General features: G+C 51.7%; 11 protein-coding genes across 13 annotated transcripts; 8 read left to right on the top strand and 3 right to left on the bottom strand.

The window, feature by feature from the left end:
* Positions 1 to 113: 113 nt before the first annotated feature.
* On the top strand, positions 114 to 2,348 carry PV09_00627 (uncharacterized protein). The gene is made up of 5 exons (XM_016353392.1): positions 114 to 242; positions 291 to 397; positions 457 to 687; positions 744 to 1,906; positions 1,957 to 2,348. The coding sequence occupies exons 1-5, from the start codon at positions 213 to 215 to the stop codon at positions 1,992 to 1,994; spliced, it is 1,569 nt and encodes a 522-aa protein (XP_016218545.1). The 5' UTR covers positions 114 to 212; the 3' UTR covers positions 1,995 to 2,348.
* PV09_00626 (uncharacterized protein) lies at positions 2,313 to 3,415 on the bottom strand. The gene has a single exon (XM_016353391.1). It carries the CDS (start codon positions 3,197 to 3,199, stop codon positions 2,510 to 2,512), a length of 690 nt encoding a protein of 229 aa, XP_016218544.1. The 5' UTR covers positions 3,200 to 3,415; the 3' UTR covers positions 2,313 to 2,509.
* A 1,857-nt stretch (positions 3,416 to 5,272) lies between these two features.
* On the top strand, positions 5,273 to 5,916 carry PV09_00625 (uncharacterized protein). Its single transcript, XM_016353390.1, has one exon. The coding sequence runs from the start codon at positions 5,350 to 5,352 to the stop codon at positions 5,869 to 5,871; it is 522 nt and encodes a 173-aa protein (XP_016218543.1). The 5' UTR covers positions 5,273 to 5,349; the 3' UTR covers positions 5,872 to 5,916.
* Positions 5,917 to 6,297: 381 nt separating this feature from the next.
* On the top strand, positions 6,298 to 8,929 carry PV09_00624 (uncharacterized protein). The gene is made up of 5 exons (XM_016353389.1): positions 6,298 to 6,713; positions 6,772 to 7,351; positions 7,404 to 7,529; positions 7,590 to 8,434; positions 8,495 to 8,929. The coding sequence occupies exons 1-5, from the start codon at positions 6,376 to 6,378 to the stop codon at positions 8,670 to 8,672; spliced, it is 2,067 nt and encodes a 688-aa protein (XP_016218542.1). The 5' UTR covers positions 6,298 to 6,375; the 3' UTR covers positions 8,673 to 8,929.
* PV09_00623 (uncharacterized protein) lies at positions 8,676 to 11,219 on the bottom strand. The gene is made up of 2 exons (XM_016353388.1): positions 9,225 to 11,219; positions 8,676 to 9,169 (listed from the first exon to the last, which is right to left on the bottom strand). Exons 1-2 carry the CDS (start codon positions 11,061 to 11,063, stop codon positions 8,972 to 8,974), a joined length of 2,037 nt encoding a protein of 678 aa, XP_016218541.1. The 5' UTR covers positions 11,064 to 11,219; the 3' UTR covers positions 8,676 to 8,971.
* A 134-nt stretch (positions 11,220 to 11,353) lies between these two features.
* On the top strand, positions 11,354 to 13,665 carry PV09_00622. Of its 3 annotated transcripts, none has more exons than XM_016353385.1 (5): positions 11,354 to 11,598; positions 11,654 to 12,076; positions 12,132 to 12,391; positions 12,586 to 13,311; positions 13,422 to 13,665. In XM_016353385.1, the coding sequence occupies exons 1-4, from the start codon at positions 11,529 to 11,531 to the stop codon at positions 13,309 to 13,311; spliced, it is 1,479 nt and encodes a 492-aa protein (XP_016218538.1). In that variant the 5' UTR covers positions 11,354 to 11,528; the 3' UTR covers positions 13,422 to 13,665. The 3 variants fall into 3 exon arrangements, with proteins under 3 accessions (XP_016218538.1, XP_016218540.1, XP_016218539.1); XM_016353387.1 differs by lacking the exon at positions 13,422 to 13,665 and having other exon boundaries at positions 11,654 to 11,725; positions 11,795 to 12,076; positions 12,586 to 13,420; XM_016353386.1 differs by lacking the exon at positions 13,422 to 13,665 and having other exon boundaries at positions 12,586 to 13,420.
* A 1,112-nt stretch (positions 13,666 to 14,777) lies between these two features.
* PV09_00621 (actin-like protein) lies at positions 14,778 to 17,194 on the top strand. Its single transcript, XM_016353384.1, has 4 exons — positions 14,778 to 15,234; positions 15,286 to 15,744; positions 15,807 to 16,121; positions 16,245 to 17,194. Exons 1-4 carry the CDS (start codon positions 14,923 to 14,925, stop codon positions 16,305 to 16,307), a joined length of 1,149 nt encoding a protein of 382 aa, XP_016218537.1. The 5' UTR covers positions 14,778 to 14,922; the 3' UTR covers positions 16,308 to 17,194.
* A 1,453-nt stretch (positions 17,195 to 18,647) lies between these two features.
* On the top strand, positions 18,648 to 19,963 carry PV09_00620 (uncharacterized protein). Its single transcript, XM_016353383.1, has one exon. The coding sequence runs from the start codon at positions 18,769 to 18,771 to the stop codon at positions 19,444 to 19,446; it is 678 nt and encodes a 225-aa protein (XP_016218536.1). The 5' UTR covers positions 18,648 to 18,768; the 3' UTR covers positions 19,447 to 19,963.
* Positions 19,964 to 22,023: 2,060 nt separating this feature from the next.
* PV09_00619 (uncharacterized protein) lies at positions 22,024 to 22,206 on the top strand (the record flags this gene model as incomplete). Its single annotated transcript, XM_016353382.1, has 1 exon — positions 22,024 to 22,206. One exon carries the CDS (start codon positions 22,024 to 22,026, stop codon positions 22,204 to 22,206), a length of 183 nt encoding a protein of 60 aa, XP_016218535.1.
* An 823-nt stretch (positions 22,207 to 23,029) lies between these two features.
* PV09_00618 (uncharacterized protein) lies at positions 23,030 to 23,915 on the top strand. The gene has a single exon (XM_016353381.1). The coding sequence runs from the start codon at positions 23,123 to 23,125 to the stop codon at positions 23,576 to 23,578; it is 456 nt and encodes a 151-aa protein (XP_016218534.1). The 5' UTR covers positions 23,030 to 23,122; the 3' UTR covers positions 23,579 to 23,915.
* On the bottom strand, positions 23,737 to 26,602 carry PV09_00617 (uncharacterized protein). The gene is made up of 2 exons (XM_016353380.1): positions 26,266 to 26,602; positions 23,737 to 26,107 (listed from the first exon to the last, which is right to left on the bottom strand). The coding sequence occupies exons 1-2, from the start codon at positions 26,425 to 26,427 to the stop codon at positions 24,023 to 24,025; spliced, it is 2,247 nt and encodes a 748-aa protein (XP_016218533.1). The 5' UTR covers positions 26,428 to 26,602; the 3' UTR covers positions 23,737 to 24,022.
* Positions 26,603 to 26,637: the final 35 nt, after the last annotated feature.

The following is a 26,637-nucleotide window of genomic DNA, read 5'->3' as shown; positions in this document are numbered from 1 at the left end:
TTACGCGCGCTACACCACATTGTGAACCCTTGTTGCCCCGCTAGTGGCGATCATCGCGCCGTCTAGGGTCACTTGCCGAGGCTGGCCGTGCCAGACTACTTCTGACGTCCATCTCCTGATTGAGATTTAGGTTCGTTATCGAGCTGTCCATCTTGAATGTGGCATCTCCAATACCGATACACCCAGCTGCAACTACGAAAACTGCGACCAACATGAGCATCCCTGAGTTCCAGCACACGATGGTGAGTAGGTAGTGCATGAAAAACACATTGTTGCTGACACTCGGCAAGATTGGGTCCATTCCGGACCGCTGCGCGGTCATTCGAAGGTCTTTCTTAGCTCACAAGACTCGTCCACTGGAGTTTCGCCTAAAGCAGCTGAGAAAGCTTTACTGGGGGTAGGTTCTTGCGGCGAAAATGATCAAGACGATCAAGTTCGTGCTAAATCGTCGCGCAGCCTGAAAGATAACGAGCCCGCTATCATGAAAGCATGCAAGAAAGACCTGGGAAAGTCGTCTTTTGAGACCTACATCTCCGAGAACGGCTGGGTCATGAATGACATTATCTTCGTTTGCGACAACCTTGCCAAGTGGATGGAAGACGAAAAGGCCCCTGACATCGACTTCGTAAATAGCTTCCTTAAGCCCAAAATTCGAAAAGACCCACTCGGAGCTGTCCTCGTCATTGGGTATGAGCTGTGCCAACGATTTACTTTCAAGAAAGCGACGACTAATAACAGCACAGAGCCTACAATTTTCCTTTCCAGCTCTCGCTTGGGCCGGTTATCGGCGCCATTGCGGCAGGATGTACAGTTGTCCTCAAGCCTAGCGAGAACGCACCAAACGCTGCGGCTGTGATGGAGATGATCTTCAAGAAGTATCTTGACCCTACTTGCTACACTGTTATTCAAGGAGGTGTTCCCGAGACCACCGAGCTGCTTAACCAAAAGTGGGACAAGATCTTCTATACTGGCAATGACGTCGTTGGGACTATCATTGCAAAGAAGGCTGCGGAAACCCTCACACCAGTCACCCTAGAGCTCGGAGGCAAGAATCCAGCTATAATTACCAAACATGCCAATCTCCGCATCGCGGCTCGACGGCTGGTCTGGGCGAAGTGCTTGAACGCTGGCCAAGTGTGCGTGTCACAAAATTGGATTTTGATTGAGAAGGACTGCTTGCCACAATTCGTTGTGGAACTGAAGAAGGTGTTTCAAGAGTACTTCCCTGCTGGAGTGAAGAACTCACCAGATTACGGCCGCATCATTAATAACAGGCAGTGGACACGTCTCAAGAAGATGTTGGATAACACCAAGGGAAAGATACTCATTGGTGGAACAATGGATGAAGCGGACCGCTTCCTTGAGCCGACAGTGGTTGAGGTTCATGATCCTCAAGATTCACTTCTAACCGACGAGTCGTTCGGTCCCCTCATTCCCATCTATCCAGTTAAGGACCTGGATGAAGCCATAAAACTTGCTAACGAGTGCCATGACACACCACTTGGTGTGTATCCCTTCGGAAACAAGGAGGAGGTCGAGAAAGTTTTGAAGAACATTCGATCCGGTGGTGCCTCCGTCAACGATGGCTTCTTTCACGCTTCAATTCCGACTTTGCCATTCGGTGGTGTAGGTACCTCTGGTCAGGGCGCGTACCACGGCCGTGCATCTTTTGATTGCTTTACACATCGTCGTTCTATTACCGTCACCCCTAATTGGATGGAGGCAATGCTCGCGGTTCGCTACCCACCATACGCTGGGAAACGCGAGCAATTCGAGCGTATGGCTGCTAAGAAGCCTAACTTCGACCGTGAAGGCAATGTCAAGGTTGGCCTTCTCTCGTGGATTCTGACACTCGGTGCCGGCTCAAAGGGTGGCGCGATCGTGAGATATCTGCTAGTTGCATTAAGTATGTGCTTTTGATTCATGTTGACAGAATGTGCACTAATGAATGTTTAGTTGCCTTTGCGTATAAGCAATATCAAGCTCGAAAATAGCGTCTTCACTTGATATTATAGCTAGGTGGCGTTGTTCGTGGGGAGTAAGATATGCTCTGTGCTTAAAATTAGTCTATTGGCGCTCCTCAACGTCTATTCTCTTATGTTTATTTAACCAGGTTCAAAATTTGCTATCCTGATCGCGATATAACCTCGATTTTGATTTGAACATTAGCTTGTGTACACAAATGCACGGTTTTAAACCCAAGAGAATGTTGTTCGACATAAAATATTCATTTCATCTCGGATTAGCCGCGCGTTCAATGGCTGCTGCCGCTTTTTATTCACCGTTTCGAGTCTAAATTCTGCAATAATGATAACGAAGAATAGTATCTGAATACACGCACATGACGGTACGCGTGTAATGTCCTTGTGCTTTGTTGAATAAAAAAAGCTTCCTTGCATCCGAAATGCACCCACGCAAAGTGCTTTAAGACGATGTTAAAAAAAGCAACCATAGAGTATGACAACATGAATCAAAGTCTCGCCCTCCTGTATACCTTCCCGTAGCTTACCTAACCGTAGAACCAATATTCTGCCGCATATGGTACCGTGAAGGCACCTGACTGATCTGTACACTTGGCCGGAGGCTTACCACCAGCAGTTTCGACTCGATACACATAAGTAATACCTCCGTAGCTAGCACCACCTCCTATGTCAGTGAGCTCCAGCCAATCTACGGCACCCGCGTTATTCGGACCAGGGCAAGAGTCAGCGGGGGCCGCAACACCGCTCAACTTCTTCGCCGTAAGGCGCGCGTTGATTTTCGACAAGTCAAAAGTTGGTTGACCAAGGCTGTTGAAGAAATGGTGGCCAAGGACACTGCCGCCAAGTATCCTCGTCATATCTGGCTGGCCTGTCATCGTGTATAGGCCGAGCGCCAGACCGGGCAGTGTCTGAACCATGCCAGGGAAGGTGTTGAAGAATTGTCCGGCATCAAACAGGGTGGCTTTCGCCCCGACTTGGATGGGCGCGGATGCTGAATTTGGAGATGAAGCGCAGGTATAGTTCTGAGTCCCCACGCCCAGAGCAATGTATTTCAGTGTCACTGCTGGGGAAATCGACGAAGGGTCTGGTAGGCCGCTGGGAGGCAAAGAGACGGTAAATGCTCGCTTTGATGACCCTGCACTTAAGCCAGGGATGGCGAGAGCCGATGCAAATGTCGATAGACAGGCAACAACGGCGAAGAGGTGTGATGAAATCATAGTGTAATAGACTGCAGGCGATCCTGGAGGTGTTGGATTACGAAGCAAGAAAATGTTCAGTCCGATTCTCTTTTGGAATAACGAATGTTGGGTATTTCGTATAGATGATTAACCTTCCTCAGTGAATGTATATAACAAATACTTTCAAGGTGACTTCGACGAGCAGCGCTAGGGGTTGCGCAAATACTGTAAGATCAGCAACGCAGTGAAAGGAATAATTAATAGGCATGAATATAGGAGGGTGAATGAAGCCTCCCTCTACTCTTATTATATGGATTTCAAATCAGCTGTCAAAAAGCAGTTCACGATTAGGATCCAGGGTCGCGGTTCACAGGCCAGAGCTAGTTTCCTCTAATGATCTGACATTGTTGTTCCCTCATTTAGCAACAGTCCTTGTGCCTCTAAGTACGCCACGCGGCATCCGCGTGGCGAAGGTGTCAACGATGGGCCCTGGTGAGCATCCTTTGACGTCGCATTAGGGAAAGTATAAGTGCGGGACGGCTTTCAAAAGACATAAAAAAGCCCAGTAAGGTTGAAACAGGGATCATAAGAACATGTACGACGGCGGCGTGGCGCGAGTGCAGGGTTCTCAATTGGCGGAAGTATGGTCAGCCTCATCAGGCGTCGGCAGAAACAACCTGAAGATCCGATATACAAAGGCAAGGGCGTACTTCTGGGCCGTTTAGGTTGGCCTGCACAGCGGCTACAGTGGCATGCGAGAGTATAGATGCTTGACGAGGACACCTAACATCCGATTGATGGAAATAGACTGTATGCTCAAAGAAACTTGACCTTCCCTTCGTGATGTGCGGCGCAAAACCTGCCCTGCCCAGAATCAACGCAAGGTGGTAAAAGTTAGTCTGATGCTGTGAAAACACTAGTTTATGCAGCTAAATAACCAAAGCAAGGGTCAATGCTTGCAAATGTCCCGCTTTGAGCACGTAAATTGCGGGCTAATTTTTCGTGTCGTTTCCTGCGGGTGAAATTAGCCGTCTTTTCGACCACCTCTTCCGCGTTTTGGCTTTGGGAAATTGCACAGGATTCGCGGATGTCGAACTTATCATTAAACCGTGAAAGCCGAAAGACTGCCTTGCAAGCCTCCCGACGCCTCTCAATCCTTCTTTCGCAGCTCTTTGTTTTTTGCCCTCATTTTTGGAACTTCTTGGTTGCTAAGAGCCGGGCGCTTAAAGCGCCACCTCTGCCCTTTCCACCAAAATGGTCGCCTAACTGCTTGTGATGCACACTGCATATTAGGAGTGTTTGAATGACAGAAGCAAAAAGAAATGCATGTGCATATTTCCGATCACGAGTCCGACCAGGCTCTTTTTCGGACACTGTCATGGGAATAACGGTCAACCTTATCCATGGCCAGCGGCGTCAACACTTTCAAGGTGCTCAATCCACCGTCTTTGCCGCCCGTCGGACCTAGTTAGAAACATGGCAATACTTTTTTCCTTGGAGGTTCATCGTAACGTTCTAGCTCCACATAAACCACTATGGTGCGATTGCGGCCAGTGAAAGGAATTAACTTCGAGAGGTCAAGGCATTCCGCTGGGCCCACTTGTGATCGATCGCTTGAAAATCAAAGAGAACGAGCGTTTCTCATATCGTTTGGTCTGGCTTTTACCTTGAAGAGGTTATCAAAAGCTGAGACGCGAATTACGCGTCACATGCAATTCAGCAACGTAATGTTCAATGGTTGAACACAGTTTCCTGGAAACGTTTAGGCCTAGGACTTTTTTCAACAGTAAATATTCCGACCACAGAGGTGAACAACGGTCCTGTATAAGAATCTGTGTGTCATATTGTCTCTACTATAGGGCACGCCTGGCAGGGAAGCAATACTGGAAGGACTACGGCCAGAATGCTTTTTGTCGCCTCGAGATTCAGGTCATCTCAGAGTACAAGTTTACACGGACACACAGAAGCTTTTCTCGTATGTGAAGGTGGGGCGTGCATGTTACATACTTGTAGTTCCTAACTTATAACGTGTTAACCGTCTCCGAGAATCGGAGACCTGAGCTACATACAACGAAGCTAATTGTAGTACTTTGTTCCCCATGCAATGACGAGCTCGATCATTTTATTTAGACGTCCATTGGGCTTGCAATAATCGTCTCATCTGCAGTGGTTGTAACACGCACCAAGACATGGCAACAAATTCTGCCGATTCTTCAAGGCAATCAAATCTTTCCGACATTATTATCAAGAAAGACAACCTGTCAAATCAACAGGTCATCAGTCTTTTGAATGACCACTTTGAGTCTTTGGAAATGGGCAATCGAGTTAGTGGTCAGAAGGGATATGTTCTTGGACTCTCTGCACTACAAAAACCCGATGTTACAGTGTACACGGCATGGAATCAGTCGGGACAACTCATGGGCTGTGGAGCACTGAAGGAGATATCGCATACGCATGGGGAGATTAAATCCGTTCGAACCATCCCCATGTACCTCAGGAAGGGGATAGCCACTGCTCTGGTCCAGCATATACTCGATGTCGCTCGTCACCGCGGTTATCACCGCGTAAGCCTTGAGACAGGCACACGCGAGGAATTCTCTGCAGCACGGGCTTTGTATGCAAGGAGCGGGTTTGTTCCTTGCGAGGCGTTTGAAGGGTACGAAGATGCGTCGTCAGAAACAAGCATGTTCATGACTTGTCTCTTGAAATAAACAGCGCGAGCAGTCTAGATAAAGTACACAATGTCGCAAACCGCCGAAAAGCTACGTGACTCGGAATCGATGCTCGTCAATGCATACACGCAAAAATGGATGAGATATCCCAATGGCGGTAAGCTTCATTCAGCTCAACATTGGCTCATGACTGTTCATCGTTCGTGAAGTAAGTTGTGTTTTGATTGTCGGGGGCTTCGGCATCCACGGGAGACGAGAAGCTTTGTGCTTTCGGCCAATCACAGCGCGCTCTTCTCCATCGCTACCACTCCTTCGCCCTCTCAACCCCTCCCCACAAATTCCCACAGCGGTGCGGATCTGCATGTTCTGTCGGGTGTACTTAACATTTAGGGCATGGCGTGTCCTAGATAAGTATACGCAATTGAATACGGCAGGTAGAGCGAGATACAACCTCTTCATATATAAAAGCAGTCTACCTGCTCCTGTAGGATCAATGTGACTAAGACAGAGCTCGAAGTCGAGTGAAACCCTCCCCCCACCATCATGGCCTCGATTCCTCACCCTTTGCAGCACCTCTCGAAAGAGGAGACGTGCCTAGCTCGTGATATTCTCAAGCAGTCTCATTCCGGTGAGATAATTGAGTTTCGAGAGATCAGCCTCCTTGAGCCTCCCAAAGCAGAATTAACCGTTTTTCTTGACCTTGAACACAAAGGACTGCTTTCGGCTAGCAGCCCTCGTCCACAACGCCTTGCCAAATGCCATTACGACACAATCGGATCAGACAAAATACCCCGTTACAATGAATCTATCGTTGATCTCGGCCAAAAAGCCAGAATAAAGCATGAAGTGATTCCTCAGGATATTTCTCCTGCTCTCACGATGTATGTTCTGATTAGCAATGTTGTAGTAAAAGAGCTTTGTGACTAATTTGCCAACTAGAGGTGAATTTGAGGAGGTCGTTAAAGTCATTAATGCGTCGCCCATGTACAAAGCAGCGCTGGCTGAACTTCAACTACCAGACTACTTAGAGCCTATTATAGAGCCATGGCCATATGGCTCCCTTGAGCCCGATGATGACCCCAAAGGCCGATACTTCCAAGGTCTTGTCTTCGCAACAGACAAACGCAGTGGTAACCCAGACACGAATTTCTACCCATTCCCAGTCCCTCTTATACCAGTTGTTGATTACCACAAGCGTGAGGTTGTTCGAATCATAAAGCTTGCGACGGGGGGTATAGGTGAACCAGTGAATTCCACCGCCCACCCCAAGAATCCGATGGACCACTGCGTCCCGGCCGAGTATATTCCCGAATTGCTTCCAGGAGGTGTCCGTCAAGACCTTAAGGAGCTGAATGTGGTTCAACCAAACGGCCCGTCGTTCAAAGTCACGGACGACTCACTTGTCGAGTGGCAGAAGTGGAGGTTCCGAGTTTCGTTTACGCCTCGTGAAGGTGCGGTTATCCATGATGTTCACTACGACGGTAGAAGTGTGCTATACAGATTGTCCATGAGTGAAATGGTACGTATTCATCGAAAGATCTGGGAGCATCTGCCTGCTGACATCAACTTAGACTGTTCCTTACGCCGATGCCTGGCCTCCCTTTCACAGAAAACAGGCCTTCGACTTTGGCGAAGGTGGCGCTGGAGCTTGTACGAATAACCTTGCCCTCGGTTGTGATTGTCTAGGTCACATCAAGGTCAGTGTCGTTCTATGATCCAAAACTTGAGAGACATATTTGCTTACTCAAGTCTCATAGTACTTTGATTCCGTGATTCTTAAACCGAACGGAGACGTTCTTGACCATCCTAATGTGATTTGCCTGCACGAGCAAGATAACGGAATTGGTTGGAAGCATACCAATTGGCGGACCGGTCGCGCAGTCGTAACACGCAACCGTGAACTCGTTGTGCAGTTCATCATTACGCTTGCCAACTACGAATACGTCTTTGCGTACAAGTTCAACCAATCCGGCGGCATCGATATCGAGACGCGCGCGACTGGAATTGTCAGTTGCGTGAACATCGACGCCGGCAAGATAAGTGAGTACGGGAACGTCGTCAACCCTGGCGTTCTTGCACAGAATCACCAGCACATCTTCGCAATACGGATCGACCCTGCGATTGACGGGCACAAGAACACGGTCGTGCAGGAAGAATCGCTACCCGTGCCTATGAACGCGAAGACGAATCCAAATGGCAACTTCTATCAGGTCGTGAGGACGCCGCTGAAGCAGTCGCAGTGGGTGGATGCGATGCCTCAGAACAATCGAGTCTTCAAGATCGTGAATGAGAACATCAAGAATCCAATCAGCGGCAGACCCGTAGGATACAAACTCGTCCCTCCGCCGACGCAACTCCTCTTGGCAGACAAGCGATCGAAACAAGCAAAGCGGGCTGCTTTCGCTCAGCATCACCTGTGGGTGACAAAGTACCGGGATCAAGAACTGTGGGCAGCAGGTCCGTACCTCTATCATTCTAGCGAGGAGATCGGGGGCGTTCAGGACATGGTGGCGCGTGGAGATGATATCCAAAATGAAGATGTGGTGTTGTGGTCTGTCTTTGGACTGACTCACAACCCCCGAGTGGAGGATTGGCCTGTGATGTGAGTAGAAGTTCCGTACCTTGGCAATCCTGTTCTGTCTTTGCTCACGCACTCGTCCAGGCCAGTTGAGATACATCAAGTTTCATTACGTCCTGCGGACTTCTTTACAGCAAATCCAAGTCTCGACGTGCCCAGTAATCGCAATCTAGCCAGTAAACTTGAGAATGGCTCTGCTCATACCAATGGCAATGCGCAGACGTGCTGTCACCGAACGAACACGGTCGCCAATGAAAACTGATGGTTTTGTCTCAATATCGTTTCTACTGAAAGCTCCATTTTTGGATGAGCTGTAATATAGCCGACAGTTAAATGACACACATGCTCACAGCACTCTTCGTGGCGTGAGAAAAATTCGTCCCATCGCATTTACAGCGCTCACCGCAACGCATCACTAGCTCTTTACCCATCATTTCCTAGACTCTGAGGTGCACCCAGAAACACCAATGACGCCACGCTTATTACTTTTGCTTTCAATTCGCGTCCTGTCGAAGCACCTAGTGTATCTTACAGATGCAGAGAAGTTCTTGCGATCGAAGCTTATCTCCTCCCCAAGTAGCTCTTATAAAAGTCCTCTGCAGCATCGTTGCCCACGTTGTGCCAACCATTTGCACTGGAGCCAAGACCAGCTCGATCCCTTTTTGCTGCATCAACCTTTTCTTGTAACTCTCGTGCTCCCGTATCTATGTCCGAGAGCTGCTGAAGATGCGAGTTGAGCACGCGAACGATATTCGACAGCTGTTCATCAATCAGTACAAACTCGTTGGTCAAATGGAATTTCAAGGCAGCATACCTGGTCATCGGGCCCTGTGCTCTTGCCCACCATTGCACTAACGCTATTGACTTCATTTATGACCTCTCCCAAGTCGCGGTTCAAATCCTCGAGTCGCTGTGTCACACTCTCAGCGAGCTTGTATACCTTTTCTCTCTCCGCATCAACGCCTCCTGCAACACCACTTTCCATACCAACGCCAGTCTTGCGAATCATATCCTCGACTTCAACCTCATATTTGCTTAACCATTGCTCCAATTCATCTTGTTCGTTCTCTACAGCATGAATTTGTTTCTCAACCTCGCTTGCATCACGCTCCGCTTGAAACGCCTTTGCGTACAATTTCGAGATTTTCTCGGTGTTTTTGACCAGCAGGGCGTCCCATGCTGCAACCTGCTTGGCAGACTTTTGAAATTCCTTCTGATACTTAGAGAGATCAGCAGCCCAGCGGGTGAGAATTTCATCCATTGATTTGTTTTTCAAGCGAGACCGTGCGTCGGCAGAAGGAGCTGCGGCTGCGGCTGCTGCCGTTGCGGTTGAGGCACCGGGCGCCGAACTTGACGTTGTGGTAGCTGCTGGCGCCGCACTGAAGAGACTACTTGCAGGAGCTGCTGAGCTTGTACTTGCAGAGGCACTAAAGAGACCTCCTGCCGATGCAGATGTTGTAGCTGCAGGGGCAGTTGAAGTAGATGCCGGTGAGGATGTTGTTGCAGCACTTGAGGCTGCAGGGGCCGTGCTCTGTGACCCAAGGCCACTGAATAATCCACTGGAGGGTGCTGTGGTTGCGGGAGGTTTAGCGCCAAATAAAGAGGGTGTAGCTGCGGATGTGGCGGCCGATGCTTTTGTCGTTGACTGGGCATTCGATGCAGGTGCCTGAGCTGTGGTCGTAGAAGTTGTGGCAGGCTTGCTTGTAGCGCCGCCAAACAATGAAGGAGTAGCTGGTTTTGATTGATCAGCTGGTTTAGAAAAGCTAAACAGACCGCCGGATGACGTTGGTTGCGACGAAGTAGCAGGGGCAGTCGATGATGCAGGTGCAGTCGTGGTAGATTGTGTTCCAGCTGCCGCGCTGTTTGCTGGTTGGCCAAATAATCCAGAACTCGTCGCGCTTGATGCCGGGGCAGAAGCTGACGGCTTTGCACCAAACAAGTTTGTGGTACCTGTAGATTGCCCTATACCACCAAAAAGACTTGTCGTTGAGCCTGAGGAAGGGGCCGGCGCTGCGGGTGTTGTTGAGCCAAATAATGGCTTTGTCGTATTTAGTGAGCTGGATGCTCCTCCAAAGAGCCCACCTCCTGCCGTCGGTGCACTCGTTGTAGGTGGAGTCGCTGCTGGGGTTGTCGATCCTTGCTGACCAAAGCTGAACAATGATGTCTTTGGTGCCGCGGGAGTTGCAGAAGGAGCAGAAGACGTTGCTCCAGTAAATAACGACGAGGAGCCTGAAGCCGATGATGTTGTTCCACTTCCAAAGAGACCGCCGGTTGAAGGCGCACTCGATGCCGGCGTCTGCGCAGCTGTTGTGGGCTGCTTGTTCTCACCTCCAGACTTCTCACCAAAGAGCCCTCCACCAGAAGTAGCGCCGCCAAAGAGGCTTGTTCCCCCGGATCCTGAAGTCGCCGTACTGCCAAACGAGAAGGTTGGCTTAGATGTGCTACTTGCATTGTTCGCTGTGCTGCCAAATAAACTTGTACTAATGGTGTTTCCTGTCGAAGCCGGGGCGGTGCTGGTGCCTCCAAAAAGAGGCGTCGAGGACGAAGTCGTTGCGGAGCCAAACAGCCCACCCGTTGTGCCTGAGGTCGCGCCGAAGGAGGGTGCTGTGCTGCCAGACGACGCTGGCGTGCTGCCGAAGGTGAAGGTCGACATCCTTGGACGGATGACTACGAGGTGTGCGGCAGCGCTTGAAAGATTTTACCAAATAATACGACTCTTGAACCACGTCCGATGACGCAGATGAAGAAGTCGATGGAGCGTAAAATCAATGGAACGTGGTCAAGGTTGATCCACGAAGCGATTTCTTTTGCTTGCGCTTCGTTGACGACGCGCGAAGTTGATGCTTTAGCACGGACAAGGCTACGTGTCTGAGGCAGCAAGGCCGCGCTTGAGATTCTGCTCGTCCACGAAGTCCAAAGCTACCCTGGGCTTTGGCCTTGCTGCGGTGATGGAACACGAACATCCTTCCGTGCCCACTTTCGTCGTGGCTGTGTAGCAACCAGCTTTTTTCCATGCCCCTCCTTTGTGCTTGATTCCTTTGCCCTCCAGGTTCTGTCTCTGGCCTTCTGGATCCCTAGAGCAGCGCAGTGGAGAAGCGAGAATAAGCCAATAGTCAAAATGAGCGGTGAACTTCAGCCTCCAGAGACCAAGCACCACGCATTGGAGGACACTGGAGCACATGAGCTTGGTAAGAGCTTATCCGCGCCTTCATATTCGGTCTCGTCAAGCTTACTCAGCAACAGCCTCTTCAGACGACGGTAGCGATGACTTTGTCGACGCATCGGAAGGCGAACGTCCCCACATTCGACCAGGCGGTGAATCACCTATTCCACTTACACGGGTAGAGAAGGTTGATGATGAGCCATCTTATGGCGAGGTTCCAGGCACTCCAGCATACAACAACCGGATTGCAGATGCTGTTCCCGACGAGATAGAAGTTGTTCCTGAAGGGACACGATCACGGAGTGCATCCAGAGTTTCTCGACCCTCAACACCAGGCGGCACTCGTATCCCCCGCATGATCGTGGAGAAAATCGACCCCGACGTGCCGAGCTACGGCGATGTTCCAGGCACAGCGGCATACGAGATGCGTAAGGCAGACGCCGAGCCCGACGAGATTGTGAGGAGTCCAGATTCTGCCCGGGCTCCAGCCAACCCTTTCAAAGGTATGTGATTGCCCGCCGGCCCGCTGTCCTCCCAGCGAGCGATTGACAGGACAAGCATCGCCAACTGCGAGCAATATTAGATCCACTGGTGACCTTGACCGGGACCAAATAAGTCTTGACGATCGCTCTGATGACCCTGGCGGCGGTGAAGACGAAGCCGACGACGGAGGTTTTGGCGATGATTTTGATGATTTCGAGGAGGGACAGGAGGCTAATGCCGACGATGATGACTTTGGGGAATTTGATGAAGGTTTCTCAGACGAACAGACACATGCACCTCCTGATCCTTCGCAGCCTCCTTCTTTACCATCTATTGTAAGCACGCATGACTTCTCCTGTAACGAGCAGACGACCATAGAAATGATATGCCACGCGGTGTCTTGCACCCGTCCTATCCCATCGCTTCCCTGTTCTTCTGCTCTTGTTACATAAACGAGCTACCAATCTCCCTGCCATACCTTTTGGCCCAGCAACACGTGAGATTATGCTGACTGAGGATGATTTCTCAGCCTATAGCAGACTTCAGGGATGCGAACGATATCGAATCTATCCAATCTATTTGTGCACCTTATCTGCGGGCTCTTTTCCCATCCTACCCACCAACCACTTCTTCCAGCTTGCCGCCGCCTAATCAGCAGATATTCCTTTCCGAAAGAAGCGCATCGCTCTACTCCCAACTCATAGCACCGCCCCCCTTGGCACCACCTAATTGGCTACGCAGTCGCATCCGGCGCTTGTTCCTCGTATCACTCGGTGTCCCTGTTGACTTGGATGAGATTCTTCCGGCCAGCAAGCAGAAAAAACTGGTGCTCCCCAGTGGGCTGCTTAAGTCACCTGATCCTAACAAGGAAAAGTCACCTCGGCCTTCGAGCGATGACAGGAGTCAACTAGGCAAGCTGAAAGCCGGTCACGACTCTGACGCATCGCTCACTAGCACAGCATCTGGCAAGCAACGGAAGTCTAGGCGAAAGGCCGGCAACAAAGAGGTCGAGCAGCCTCCAGAATTTGATACCGTGGCTGCTAGGAGGCTTGCACAAACAACGCAGGAGAGAATTGATGGTATGAGTGATAAGGAGCTGAAAGAGCATATCAAGGAAGTTGAGAGAATGAATGAGAAAGGGAGGGAATATTTGGGCTACTGGCAGCGAAAGGTGGAAGAAGCTGGACGGGAGAAGGAGGCCTTTGAGGGCGTGATAGAAAATCTGGTCAATTTTGCGAGGAAGGTCAGAAAATAGGTATGTCCATTGAGCTCCTAGATTGTAAATTAAACCGTGGTTGGTTTGATCAACCCCAGAGTCGATTAAGTCCACGTCTCGGTGTTGAACACTCACCTTTCTTCTATCAGCACAACTCCGGTTCCTTGAAACCTGCCCCGTGACTCGACGTCGGTCTCCGTTCGGCGAGTTTTTTTATGTCGAATCGACATCGATACCCGAATTACCCTTAGCATCAAGGATGAGCCGATTGATTAAGACATCCGCTTTGTGCATAGCAAATGCCCTACGTATTCTTCACGCATTGCAGAACCGCTAGAGCTGATATGGAAGGCCGTATTTATTTTCATCGGCCATCAGATCCCATGTATTCACCACTTTTGTATGGAGGTCGCTCCGCTTATTGCATCCTCCTAGTTCGACATCTGTTTCGACTTGGAGCATCGAGTGCGACCCGTCCGCTATACGCAGCCCGCGAGACCCCGGTGTGCTTGCATGTTTGGAGACCGTGGGCGAGAGTACGGCTCTAGGCTTCGCCGTCGCGCTGTCGTTAGACGAAGCTCGATGTTCCAGTGCGTGCCGGACGTGGACATGCGCTCGATGGTGGCTTCACTTGGTGAAATTTGCTGCGCTTGGTGATCAAGGCCTACCGTGTACCCGCCGACACAAAAGAGCGCTTTTTGCAGCGACTCTCGAACACCCACGCCCCTTTTCTTTACACATAGATGGCTGCCCCTTTTGGGCCCGTGACGTTCATTGGTTCAGATCTTGTCTCCTGGTGATGCGAGCCAGTGCGTACCATTGGTTCCTGTCACGCTGTCGACTCTAGGGCAGCACGTGAAGCAGGAAGTATGCGAGATAGATGTCCTCAAACGCCAGGTCTTGCTTGCGTAAAGAAGAACGAGCGCATGAGCCTCCGAGGACTGGGTAAGTTTATCTCACTTTCCCTCTGATCTTGTCTTCGGTGCATCAGTAATCTTCGCTCCTCCTTCTCCACCACCACCATTTGTTTCCTGCAGTTTCCTTCTCCATCTTGGGGGATTGTATCATGCTAGCAAGGCTTGTGCTCTGGATACAACGTTTGAGAGACTTCGTGAAGGCGGAAGAAGTGATGATCCAGAAGGCCTTTCGCCGTGGAAGAATCAATGCCGCTTTGAATTTTGAACCCATTTTGGACATCAGTTCTTCCGTATGAGCCATATAGCATTTTGCACAAACTATTTGTCCTCTCGTCTTGTCTTGAAATTCTGGCAAATTCTTCTACCTTTCTGGCCATTGCGCATCAACCTCGGTTCTTTCATTTTACTGTCGAAAACAAGTGAAACGAAGTGTGTCCCCTCTTCACTTCCACGAGCTTTTTTCTTCCCTCTCCTGTTGTCCTCTCAGTCCTGTAAAGTTCTGTCCTGCCTCAAAAACACACAACGGCACTTAGCCAAGACTGTGGGGCTGCGGGCCGTTCATCCCTGCATCTCGAATCGGGTCGCGTCCGTGAACACGCGCAGGTTGAATGCCAGCACGAAGTACCACCAAAATTCCACAAACCGCGGCGAGACGCCCACTCATGCTCCAGGTCATCGCATTGCCTTGCTCTCGTCTGTGTCGAGCTTCCTTGTCACGCTAACTGCCGCGATCATGGCGGTCAACACCAGGCTGCACAATGCGCCCATAGTGCTCGACAACGGCAGCGGCACCATACGAGCTGGGTTTGCTGGAGAGGACCTTCCGAAATGCTACTTTCCCTCGTACGTGGGTCGACCGAAGCATGTGAGGGCGATGGCAGGTGCTCGCGAGGGCGACGTATTCATCGGACCCATGGCACAGGATTTGAGGGGCCTCCTGAAGATAAATTACCCTCTCGAGCACGGCATCGTGACGGACTGGGATGATATGGAGAGGATATGGCAATACGTCTATCAGGAAGGGTTGAAGACGTTGAGTGAAGATGTGGGTTCAGATGTGCGATTTTGACACACGTGGAAGCTGATACTGTGGCAGCATCCGGTCCTGCTCACGGAGCCCCCGCTGAACCCGAGGAGTAACCGTGACTATGCCGCGCAGATACTGTTCGAGACGTTCAACGTGCCCGCTCTTTACAACTCAGTGCAAGCCGTCCTGTCGCTGTACGCATCGGGAAGGACGACGGGCATAGTTCTGGATTCAGGGGACGGTGTGTCACATGCAGTGCCTGTGTACGACGGATTCGCAATTCCCAACAGCATCAGGCGGATCGACGTGGCAGGTCGAGACGTCACCGAATACCTGCAGACGCAGCTGCGGAAGGCGGGTTACATCTTTCATACGAGCGCGGAGAAGGAGATTGTCAGGGAGATCAAGGAAAAGAAGAGCTACATTGCTCTGGACCCCAACAAAGAAGAGAAGGACTGGAGTGGTGCGACCTCGAAAGCAAGCAGCAGGGAAATCGACTACGTGCTGCCGGACGGCAAGACCATCAAGGCAAGAACCTCAAGACGGCCGATTGCTCTTCTGCGTAACGTGTCGCTAACCGCCTGCTACAGCTTGGCCCAGAGCGCTTCCGTGCGCCGGAGATATTGTTCGATCCAGAGCGTATAGGGCTTGAATATCAGGGCGTTCATCAGATCGTGGTCGAAGCTATCGCAAGGACCGACATGGACCTGCGCAAGGCGCTCTACAGTAGCATCGTGCTGTCAGGCGGCTCTACGCTGACAAAAGGCTTCGGCGACAGGTTATTGCACGAGGTACAGCGGCTCGCTGTTAAAGACATGCGCATCAAGATTTTCGCGCCTCCCGAGCGCAAGTACACGACGTGGACCGGAGGCAGTATATTAGCAGGGCTGAGCACGTTCAAAAAGGTAAGTCTTTCCTCTCTTCACATGGAACAGAATTTTCTTTTCTTTTCACTTTTTTTTTTTCAATCACAGGTCTTGCGTCCCTTTCGATGGTCCGGTCTGGCTAACGAAAAGGCTGATTGGCAGATGTGGGTGGACAAGGACGAGTGGCAGGAGAACCCAGACATAATACACCAAAAGTTCGCATGAGGACGAGCAGCGTGCTCACGCCATAGGACGTGTTCCTCTCGCCATCATGATCATGATCCATAATTGTGCTCCACAGTACGGACCACGCGGTGAGATGTTTCGACGATGAGGCGATGCGTGTCCGGTACAAAAGGCGATTCTCATTTCCCTGTTAAGGCTGACAAGTTACACGTCCACCAGGGCCTCCCAGCCTATCACCAGCTCACGTTTCGGGCCGTGATGGTTCACTCTTCACTTAGTCTGCTTGCGCATTCTCCGCAATGCTGGGGCGAGCTAGTTGAAGGGTCGCGTTACAGTTCCGGGGCAACGGGGCACGTTTCCAGGCATAGAACCCATCTCGCTCTTCCCCTCCCCCCCATCCCCCCTCTCCTCCACTCTTCTTTGGTTTCCATTACGAGATCACTTACGAGCACATAATGCATGGGGCTTGCGTAACTTTTGGGCAATGTGGAAAGAAAAAGTTTCTGGTCTTCAGCAAAGGGGGAAATTTTCGTTTTCCCTAGACCGGAGCCTCATTTGGGTGAGATCGATGATCGTTGCGCGTTAGGTTTGTGCCTTTTGAATGCATGATACCCAGGACAACGTGTGGTAGCATCTCAGCGAGGCGAGAAGGATGAACGAAGCTGGTAGCATTTTGACACCTTCAATTGAATACGTACAAGAGAGTTGTGTGCAACCGTCACCTGTACATCCATCACTACGTTCCATGCTGCACTTTGATCGATTCCCAAGTGATGGACGTGATGGACGTGATGGATGTGATTGACGGAAGGCAAGGAAGGAACCCCGGTCCGTGCTATGCATATTGGATTTGTCAAGGATAGCCTTTCGCAGCAACATTTGCATTATTGTTAGCATGTCGAAAACAAATCATCCCTTACGTGCAGATTTTGCAAGCGCGGACCCGCTTACAAGCTGTTGCAGGAACACTTTTTGCGGGGAAAGCTTGCTAGTTTCTCAGACGCCTGTCCGCACCATAGTCATTCGCGGGAAAGGAACGAACGGTTGCGGGTCAAGCGGCTCTCGAACGAGAGATTCTAGTCCAGCTCGGCAGCGCCAAGTGCAGGTACACGAAATTTTTTATTTTCTCGCCTCTCAGCGCCGGTGGGTTGGCCGCAACGGCTGGCAAACGAGAAACGAGGGAGAAACAAGAGGCCAGGACAGTAGTGAGTCAGATCACGGGTCTGGAATTCCAGAGAGGCGCCGTCGGAGAAAGCTGAAAAGGCCCAGAGACAGGTTCCCAATTTTCCTTTATGTTTCTGTGCGACGTGTTTCGCAACAGGATGCTGGGACTCACAAGGCACGTAGGAACCCTTGGCCTGTCGTGGATCTGGTGGAATAGATTTTGCAGCACGGCGACATCTGGGACTAGCGGTAGCGTGCAGCAAGCACGAACACGGATTGGCCCTTTATTTTTTTTCCCTTTGCTGACCGACTATGGCGCAAGGCTCACGCCAAATGATGGGTGCACATCGAGGTGCGTTGCGAAAGGCGGGCGGCCATGATTTGAGGCTGGATCATTCTCGCTGCAGCGGTGCAGAGGACTATACGAGAACAGGACTGATGCCAAACAAGCTGAGGCGGTAAAGCCGAGGACTTGGGAACAGGGCGGGCGAGGAGCACGAAGGGGCTGCAGGAGAAGCGAGCACAGCGGGCACAGCAAGCGTCGCAGCGCCGGGTTGGAAGCAACGAAGCATGTGGAAAATGAATGGCGAACAGGACGCTCTCGTGATGGAAGCACGTTGTCACGACAGGCGAAGGGCAGAGTTTCTGTTACCCCCAGGATTGCTGCGAGTGGTCGAGCCCGTGGCGGCAGGAGCTTCTGCGCACGCACACGCCGCTGCCAGTCTGGCTTTGCCCAGCACGAACCCCCGGCGCGGGCGTGACGTAAAGGATTCGCGCCGGAGCCACTCACAGCGCAGAATTTTACGTGAGCTCTGCGCGTGATTGGCTCGCTTCCACCGCCCCTGGCAGCCACGACCGGCCAGCACCCCAGGCCGGGTCAGGCGGGCTGCCCGTCACGTGCGGGCTGCAGGATTTTCAGGCACGCGTTGCGGCCGGCCACTACGGACCTCCCCAGCGCGCGCGGCCACCCCCGCCTTGGAGTTGCGTCCTGCGCTGGTTTTTTTTGCCGCCTGCGCTCGGCTCCGCAATTTCGCATCGTTTCGATCGGCGTTTGGCGATGGCTATGTTTACTTCGACCGCTAGACCTCCATGTACCGCTACGGCTACCACCTGACGCGCCTGACTGCCGTTAACTGCAAAGCGCGTCGCTTGGGCAACCTGCCAATGCTTTTGCTCAGAGCCCCCCCTCGCCCTTCCGTTGCCTTCTGCGCAGCCACTGGCCCTGCGTGTGACCCAGCAAAGCAAATTTCTCGACGACGTGCTTGCCGTTAACTGAATAGGCTGAGACCCTCTGGGTGTGTGTGTGACGCAGAGGTCCTGCTCCATTATTCATCGCATGCAAACCTTTTCCTCCTGGCGCCTTGGTAGTACCTTTCCTCCATATTTAAGAGCCTCGCCTCCTACCCCGTTGCCCTCTCTCACCGGATCAGAGCAAAACTTCATCTCGTCTGTGCATCCAATCTCGCCTCGTTCCATCAGGAAACCGTTGCCATCAGTCATCTGCACCAGCCATCCGAAAAAACCCCATTGCAAGCAACTGCTCATCGCACATACGTTCTGCACAATGTCTCGCAACTACAGCATCACCGAGCCACACCCCTCGGTCGCCTCTGCCCACTACGCTAGCTACGGCCGTGGCGGCGCTGGCAACTACGTCCGCATCAACCCCAAGAACATCACAAATGGCGCTACCGCCGAGGGTCCCGCCTCCGTAACCAAGCTCCGGACACCTCCCCCGGACAGCTACTTCGCTGCCGGTCGTGGTGGTGCCGGCAACGTCCACAGGGAGTCCGAGCGCGCCATCTTCAGCTTCGACGAGGAGCTTGAGCGCCAGCAGAAGATGCTGGACCACCAGACCCCCTACTACCACATCGGCCGTGGCGGCGCCGGCAATCTGGTCGAAGAGCAGCCCAAGCGACGATCCAGCGCCAGCAGCAGTGAGTCCACACACAGCGTGAGACACTCCATGGAGGCCGGGCTGAACAAGATTCGAGACTCCTTCTCGCGCCGCTAGGCCATCTTGTCGCTCGGCGTTTTCACCACCATTTACGTTCATCGTCAACTGGGTTCCCGCGCACCGCTTACCCTGTTTGACGAATCATTGTCACGACCATCTTCATCATCATCATCATCATCATCCTCACGTGTTGACGGGCGGGCTGGTTCTGATTCCCGCTTCATGGACTTGTAAAGTCAACCAACTTTGTAGAGCATGGCGTTGGAGGTAATCGCATCATGGCGGAATAAAATAAAAAACCTAATTCGGTTCCTTGGGTCTCGGGCGTCATCCTTTGGGGCTTTTTTTTTATCCTGGTGGGGATTGTTACGAACTTTATTCAGCATTATACCACAACCGGCGAGGAGCATAGGGGGACTCCTCGGTGAGGGCTCTGCAAACGTTATAATTGTTACATTAGTTTCATGATCGAGGTGGATATACCCAGATCGCTTCCCCTTTTGATGTCCGGGAGGAACAAGTGCTAAATAGCAATTCTGAAATCGAAAACATCACAAGAAAGCTTACCGAAATACCGCGTTACCCACGTGCTTGGTTTTTTTGTTTTAATGTGATTCTTTCCCTGCGTCCATTCTCCTGATGGACTTTTCGCCAATTCCCATCGCGGCCACCTGGCGCGCAAAGCAAAAATCGGCCGAAACTTCGGCGCCACTCTGTAAAGTGGCGTCTGGGGTACAGCCACCAGACCCCTTTGACACAAAAAGCACGAAATATGATGTCATGTAGCGGGGAACTGACGATACTCTCGAAAGGCTTGGAAAGAAAAAAAAATTTTTTTTTCTTTCCTCTTCCCTGATGTGGCACGAGCATTCCTCAAACTGCCGTCGGTAACCGACTTCTCCGTGCCATCGAGACGATCTTTTGAGTCCTTTACGCATCGATCGTCTGCTTCGGAGATCATTCCGAGCATGACCCGTCTACGCCGAGTTCGCGGCTCGGGTAACTCCCGCAAAGGTAAGATCGCCTGTGTCGTACGTTCCACAAATCTCCTGAGCACAAGAGACGAAGAAGCCGTAATGCCCAAGTGGACGAATAAAGTCGATGGCGTTTCGGTGATTCGACAGTCGCCTACGATTTGTTTTGATGGCTAAGTTTGGGGGGTTTCCATGGGACTGCGTCCATGCTTGCATGTCCACTTTTGGCAGTCATCTGCTGATGATATAAGACTCGTTCGAACGCGCACAACCTTTCGATGGTAGGATCGTTAGCGGGGCCGACTCGGCGCGCTTGTATATTTGTCTCGGCGATCTCTGGTTACTTGCTCCTCGAGGCGTGCGCTGTCCGTGTCAGCACCAACGTAAAAGCAGGTCAGCCGATCCGAGATGCCTTCTGAGCACCACGACACTTGCAGTCACAGTGATCAACTGCAAGGGAAAAAAGAGAGCAGAGCATCCGCTTGGGCCACTAATTCATGATGATCACGCTCAACCTTAGCTGTTCGTTTCTTGACTCCACCGATTTCAGTGTACTTTTTCCTTTGCTGCCCAGTAGATGATGAACCTCTAAGAGGTTGATAGCGATTGAAAGCCAACGACGATTCTGAGCGGTGTGACGGACAGCGTGTACTTGGTCGTATTCTCTTTCCTCCTCTTCTATCGGACATGGTCCCTTCCTCAGAGAAATTTGATGGGTAAGCCCAAGGCAAGCATTGTAGGCGCCGGTCTCACTGGCCTCTCCGCCGCCACCGCCCTTCGGCGGGCGGGATGGGCATGCACGCACCATGAACGTTCAACTTTTGCCAACCAGATCGGCGCCGCCATTTGAGCGAACCCGTCCGGGGTACGAGTGCTTCAGCATTGGGGCTTCGACTTTGCGAAGGCCCAAGCGACGACCGACGAGATCGTGGTCATCAGAAACGGAGCAGACGGTAGCGAGGTCGTGAGCGACATAGTTATCGTGACTGGCGGGGCCAATGTATGCAGTTCCTAAACACATGCGTACATGACGGGAATCTTAGGGTACGTATCAAGCAGAGTACTCTTGTGAATACGGTAAACGGCTCCAAAACGAGGCCACCGCGACAGGTTTTATCATCTTCCGCTTCCTCCTACCGAAGCGCATGATTCTTTCTGTTTCTGAGATAGGCGAACTCTATACGCATGACAAAACAGGATTCCACATCAGTCTTGACTTTCAGCACGACGTCCTTTACATGAGCTACCCGTGTCGCAACAACACCGTTCTCAACTCGGCGATGGTGCACAACACTCGTGGAGATCAAAGCAGTCAGACGTGTGGAATTCACAATCCACTGTCGACCAGCTTATGGATACAGGACGCAACTTTCACCCGACCATAAAGAAGTATTTCGAGCTGTGTGAAGAGGACGGCATACGTGTTCACCACGCGACGAGGCGGTCGCCTCACTCATCGTTCATCAAAGGCCGCGCACTTGTGATGGGAGACACGGCAAACGTCATGCTGCCCACACATGCAGCAGGCCTAACAGTGACCACCGAAACCCCAGCCGCTTTGGAGCCAATCATGAGCGCTGTGAAGGCTGGAGACTAGGCTTCCGTCAAAACGCGACTAGCAATCCGGGACAGATTGAGGCTTCCCAGGTGCAACTTCGTAATGTTGATGAGCAACGTGGGGCCCGCGGGCTTGAACTTTCCAGGCGTCGAAGAAGAGATAAGAAAATACTATCGCGAGCCGCCGGTGCCTAAGGACGCGGGACTGTGGACAGAAAGAACTATAGAGGTCTTCTTTGCTTGCGATGCGCTCAAAGAGGTGCAAGAAGCCATTGCGACCGTTTAGAGAGGCGCGGTCTGCCATTGAAATGCCTCTGTTGCGCCTATAAAAGTCGTGACGCAGAGTCTAGGTAAAGAGAGCTTGCCTTTGGCTTGAAGATATGAACTATAGACCTAGATATTATCTGCCAACAGAACGGGTAGCCTTGGATCCAAGCTGATGAAAGAAGTGACGTCATAGCCGTGGGGACATGGGTGGTTATGCTTGTAAATCTTGGTCTGGAGACATCGTAGTTGAACATGGCAATAAAGACGATGCCGGCCTTTCTGCGGCGACAATTACAGATAACCGCAAAGGCTCGGTAGCCCTTAAGACTTGGTTGCCCTCAATAATCCAACTCGTGATCTGGTTGGAAGGAGCAACTTCTAGAGTGTGTGCAATGAAGTCTGTACAAGGCGGGATGGAGGATGCGAAAACAGCGACCAGTACCTGAATTCGAGAGCGAAAAATTGCGAATGTCACGATGATTCGCGACTTTGAGCAGTATTCGTGACTAGAACTTCACCGTCGGTTATCTTCTCCCAAACTTTCCAAATCCCCTACCTGATTGGCGACACGTGGTGTGGTTTACAGCCATCGCGGATTGGCCGGGCACGGCCCATCTCCTCTCCTCGACATTGCCAAAAGATAGGCTTTAATCCGTTCGCGGCCGTAGACGAAACACGAAGTAAAGACGTACTTGTACAAGCCCGGCAGCCATCGCGACGCTGACGCATAGAACGGACCAATGGCACTTTCGACTCTGCTGTTCCACTAACTGGGTACGCTTCGTATTCGTGATGTTGTGACACCACCATTGCCGATCACGTTCGGGATGCTCGGTCGACATCGATCGTTCCCTGATTGTACATATTCCTTTCTTGGACCGATCTGTTACGAGTGATCGGCCATGTCGTTCAATTGAGCCGCCGGCGCCTTCACGATGCCTTTGCTGCGACCCATCAACCTTCCTGCGCCCCTGATCGTGCAGTCTGTGACTCTCGTCGGGTTTGGCATCTACACCACGTTCTTTCGCGGACCCATATACTCCACCGCGGACGGTCACTACTCCTTGTTTGTTCCCGCTAACCCGTCGCCACGGGTGGCCGACACGCTCACGCTGCTCGGCATCGTGACCACAGGGCTGCAAGGCGCCTACCTCATCTCTTCATACATGCCCCTTGAGGAGAATCAGTTCGTTCACGCGAGTGTTCCCGCGCGCTTGTTCCTTTCCGCTTGCATGTTGAGCGTGTGCCTTGTTCACAGACCGCATATGAGCTCGGGTGGGTTCAGAGAGCTTCTGACACTAGGTCTGGTTGATGGTGCTGCTGCTGCTGCTCTTGGGTTTCAACTCGGAAGGTTTGACGGGATGGTGAAGAACGCTGAGCGATGGTTGTAAACATGGATACTTTGCTGATTCTTCGTTAATCTCAACTCATATACGGACCATAGCAGCACGAGAGCGACATCTACGGGTTGTAGGCAGCAAGGATATGAATCTTGGTGCGACTGGCGTTTGTGGTCACCCTATAGAAGCTTCGCTGCGTGGAATCGAAGTTGTCAAAATGCTCTACTCCTCCAACAGACATAGAGCCTTATCATTATGGAGAAAGATTTCCGTCTTGCTAGACAAATCAAGATATATCCATTGTGCATTACATAGGAGAGCAGACAAAAATGCGATCTTGTCAGTTCTGGGGTATCTCACTCTTTCTCATCTTAGCCAGCGAAACGCCGTAGTAGTGCTTCCTGAGAGTATTTAGAAATCAAACCTCTATCAATAAACAAGCCCACGCTCTCCATACACACCAAGTATAACTGTGCAAAAAAATTGGCATTAATATCAACCGGTACCAAGACTCTCTCTCAATGCCTCCTCATCAATCACGGTCGTGACCACCTGTTTTGATAACTGCGGCTCAGGTCCAAAACCGAAAATGGGGCCTTTCTGATTGATCCCTGGCGCCCTCAAGATGACTTTCGGACCGGAAGAAGCAGTACCTGCTTTAGACTTTACGCTGGAGCCTGTAGACGAGATAGATGCTGTCTCCGCTGATGCATGGGACTCTATAGGTTGAGAAGGAGGCGGCGGCGGTGGTTGCGGCGGCACAGCGCTATATCCCCAACGTCCCATGACCCACTGGCCAAGCTGCCCCATACTCGATTTCTTTGATAGTGGGGGAGTAGGTCTGCTACGCTGGCTTGCCGCAAGGGAGGACAAATACGAGCGGCTGTCCCCGGAAGAAGGTGATCTCGATGTAGACAATGCAACCGCACTTGTATCGCTGACAACCGCTTGGCTCGTAGACGGGGAACCAGCCGAGAACATACGTCGCTGTCCTATCAGCAACTGGCTCGGACGAGATTGTAGGGTGTGTATATCAGCACCATGCACGGAGATGATGCTTTCATGTGAAGCCGCTCTACGCAGCTTGGGTATGTCCCGTGGCGGTGACACTTCTTGTGCTGCAGTCTTTTCATGTTGTTGTCGCGGCTTATCTGAAGGTGTTGTTGGCCGCTCGGTGTGTGAACTGTCCTCGTACTCGTCTTCTTCAAGGATGACGGAGTGTTGGCTGTTGTTCTGCCAGGTATCATAGTCCAGTTGTGGGGACTCGATTTTTCCTTTCCCTTTTGTGGAACTGGAAAGTTGCCGACCAATGGGTACAGCTCCATCGGAGACGGTGCGCATGCTTTCATCAAGACTAAATTTCTGCACAAAATCTTGCCTCACATGTTTGAATTCGTTGCTGACGTCTCTTGGACTGAGCACTTCACTCTCTGGACTCGTCGGACGGGAAGCATCCGTTGCTGCATCGCTGAACACGCGATCAAATACGGAGTCACCATATGGCGAGCTCGGCAGGGATGAGAAGTTCGAATAACCGGTCTGATTAGACTGTATAGACCATCGCTTCGGGGCGACACGAGCTTGCTGGGGCAAACTTGCCGAAGTATGCGATATGATAGCTGACGCCGTGGGTGAATGAACCGATGAGACGGAGCTTCTGGGTGTATGGCTCGGTGGCAGGAAAGAGCCGGACGAGAGACTAACCCGCTTCTTCTTCGTTCTCCGTGGAAACTCCCGTCGAATCTGCTTTGGAGTTTCGACTTTCTGAGGCGGCGCATGGTAGTGGTGATGTACATGCAGCTCCTTCGCACTCAGCTCAGCTCCCAAATTCGGAGTTGAAGATCGTTGCACAGGAGACTCTGGCCCATCTCCTGTCGCCATGAGATGCCGTAGTCGCTCAACTTCCTCATTGGACCGATCCAGCATCTCTTTAAGCTCCACGATACCCATCTGCAGGTTTGCATTGTCCTGCAGGATGTCCTTCACAAAACTTGAGACCACAGTATTTGTTCCCCCTCCAGGCATCGTCTTTGCTGCTGCTGCACCTTTCAGGCGTCCGGCTGCGTTCTGGAGCTCCAGCTCTACGGCTCTTCTGCGCTCCATACGAGCGATAATTTCGCTGTGGCGTTCTCTTTCTTCTCTCGCTTCCCGCTCAATCCTATCAAGCTGGTCTTGCAGATCATTGATCGTTCGCTCCGCCTTCTGTGCCCGTAATATAGCCGTTCGCTCGTCTTCCTTGGTAACCTTCAACATCTCCTGCAGTCTCTCCTGCTCCTGCTCAAATCTCTGCAGCTGATCCTGCAGTCGTGCTGTCCGAGCAGCCAAGCTCGTCAGGTGCTCAACATTCTGGTCGGCAGAGCGCAGCGCATCCGTGAGTGACAAAATTTTCGCGTCCGACTCGATGACTGCCGTGTTCAGAGCCTCTAGCTGTTCGAGCAGCTTTTTATTCTCCTCAATTGCATCCCGATTCCTCGTCTCGAGCTCAAGCTTCTCCTTCTCTAGGTGAGCGATACACTCTAACATGCGTGTCCTGTCGCGTTCGGCATCAGCGACATAACTTTCATGACGCGAAAGCAACGCCTACGAAAATCACCACATATTCGTTAGCAGAGGTTCTCTGGGCCAAATATACTATTCCCTTGTCATGCAGCAGTCGTTCATAAGGTTAGGACTCAGCTGACCGACGTGGCAGCTGGGTGCAGCGAATTAAAGACGGCTTCGATGTGACCTTGACGTACCTGGCCCAGTTCACCAGCTTTTCTGGCATCGCGTTGGACAGCATCGAGCACTTTGCATGAGTGAGCAAGGAACACGCAATCTGCTCGTCCGCAACAGCACGCAAGAGCCTCGTCTGTAAGTACTGCGGTACCGTTAGGTGCCGCGTTTTCGCCCTCGCCCATGACAGAATTCTGTGGAAGCGCGCTGCACGGTATAGCAAGCGAGGCCGCGTGTGATCATGGCAGATCCAAACTAGAGCATTTGAAATCAGAGATACGTATATTAGGTCGAGGTTGTGTCTGCCGCCTGGCTGTTGAGGTGCAAGCGAGAGTGTTTGAGAGTGGGCGTGCGGGTACGCGACCAGTTTGGCGAATCGAAATCGGGACAAAGCT

Source organism: Verruconis gallopava (genome assembly GCF_000836295.1).
Source record: "Verruconis gallopava strain CBS 43764 unplaced genomic scaffold supercont1.2, whole genome shotgun sequence".
Taxonomy (NCBI): Eukaryota; Fungi; Ascomycota; class Dothideomycetes; order Venturiales; family Sympoventuriaceae; genus Verruconis; species Verruconis gallopava.
Note: the sequence above shows the minus strand (reverse complement) of the source record. Positions and strands in the feature narration are given on the sequence as shown.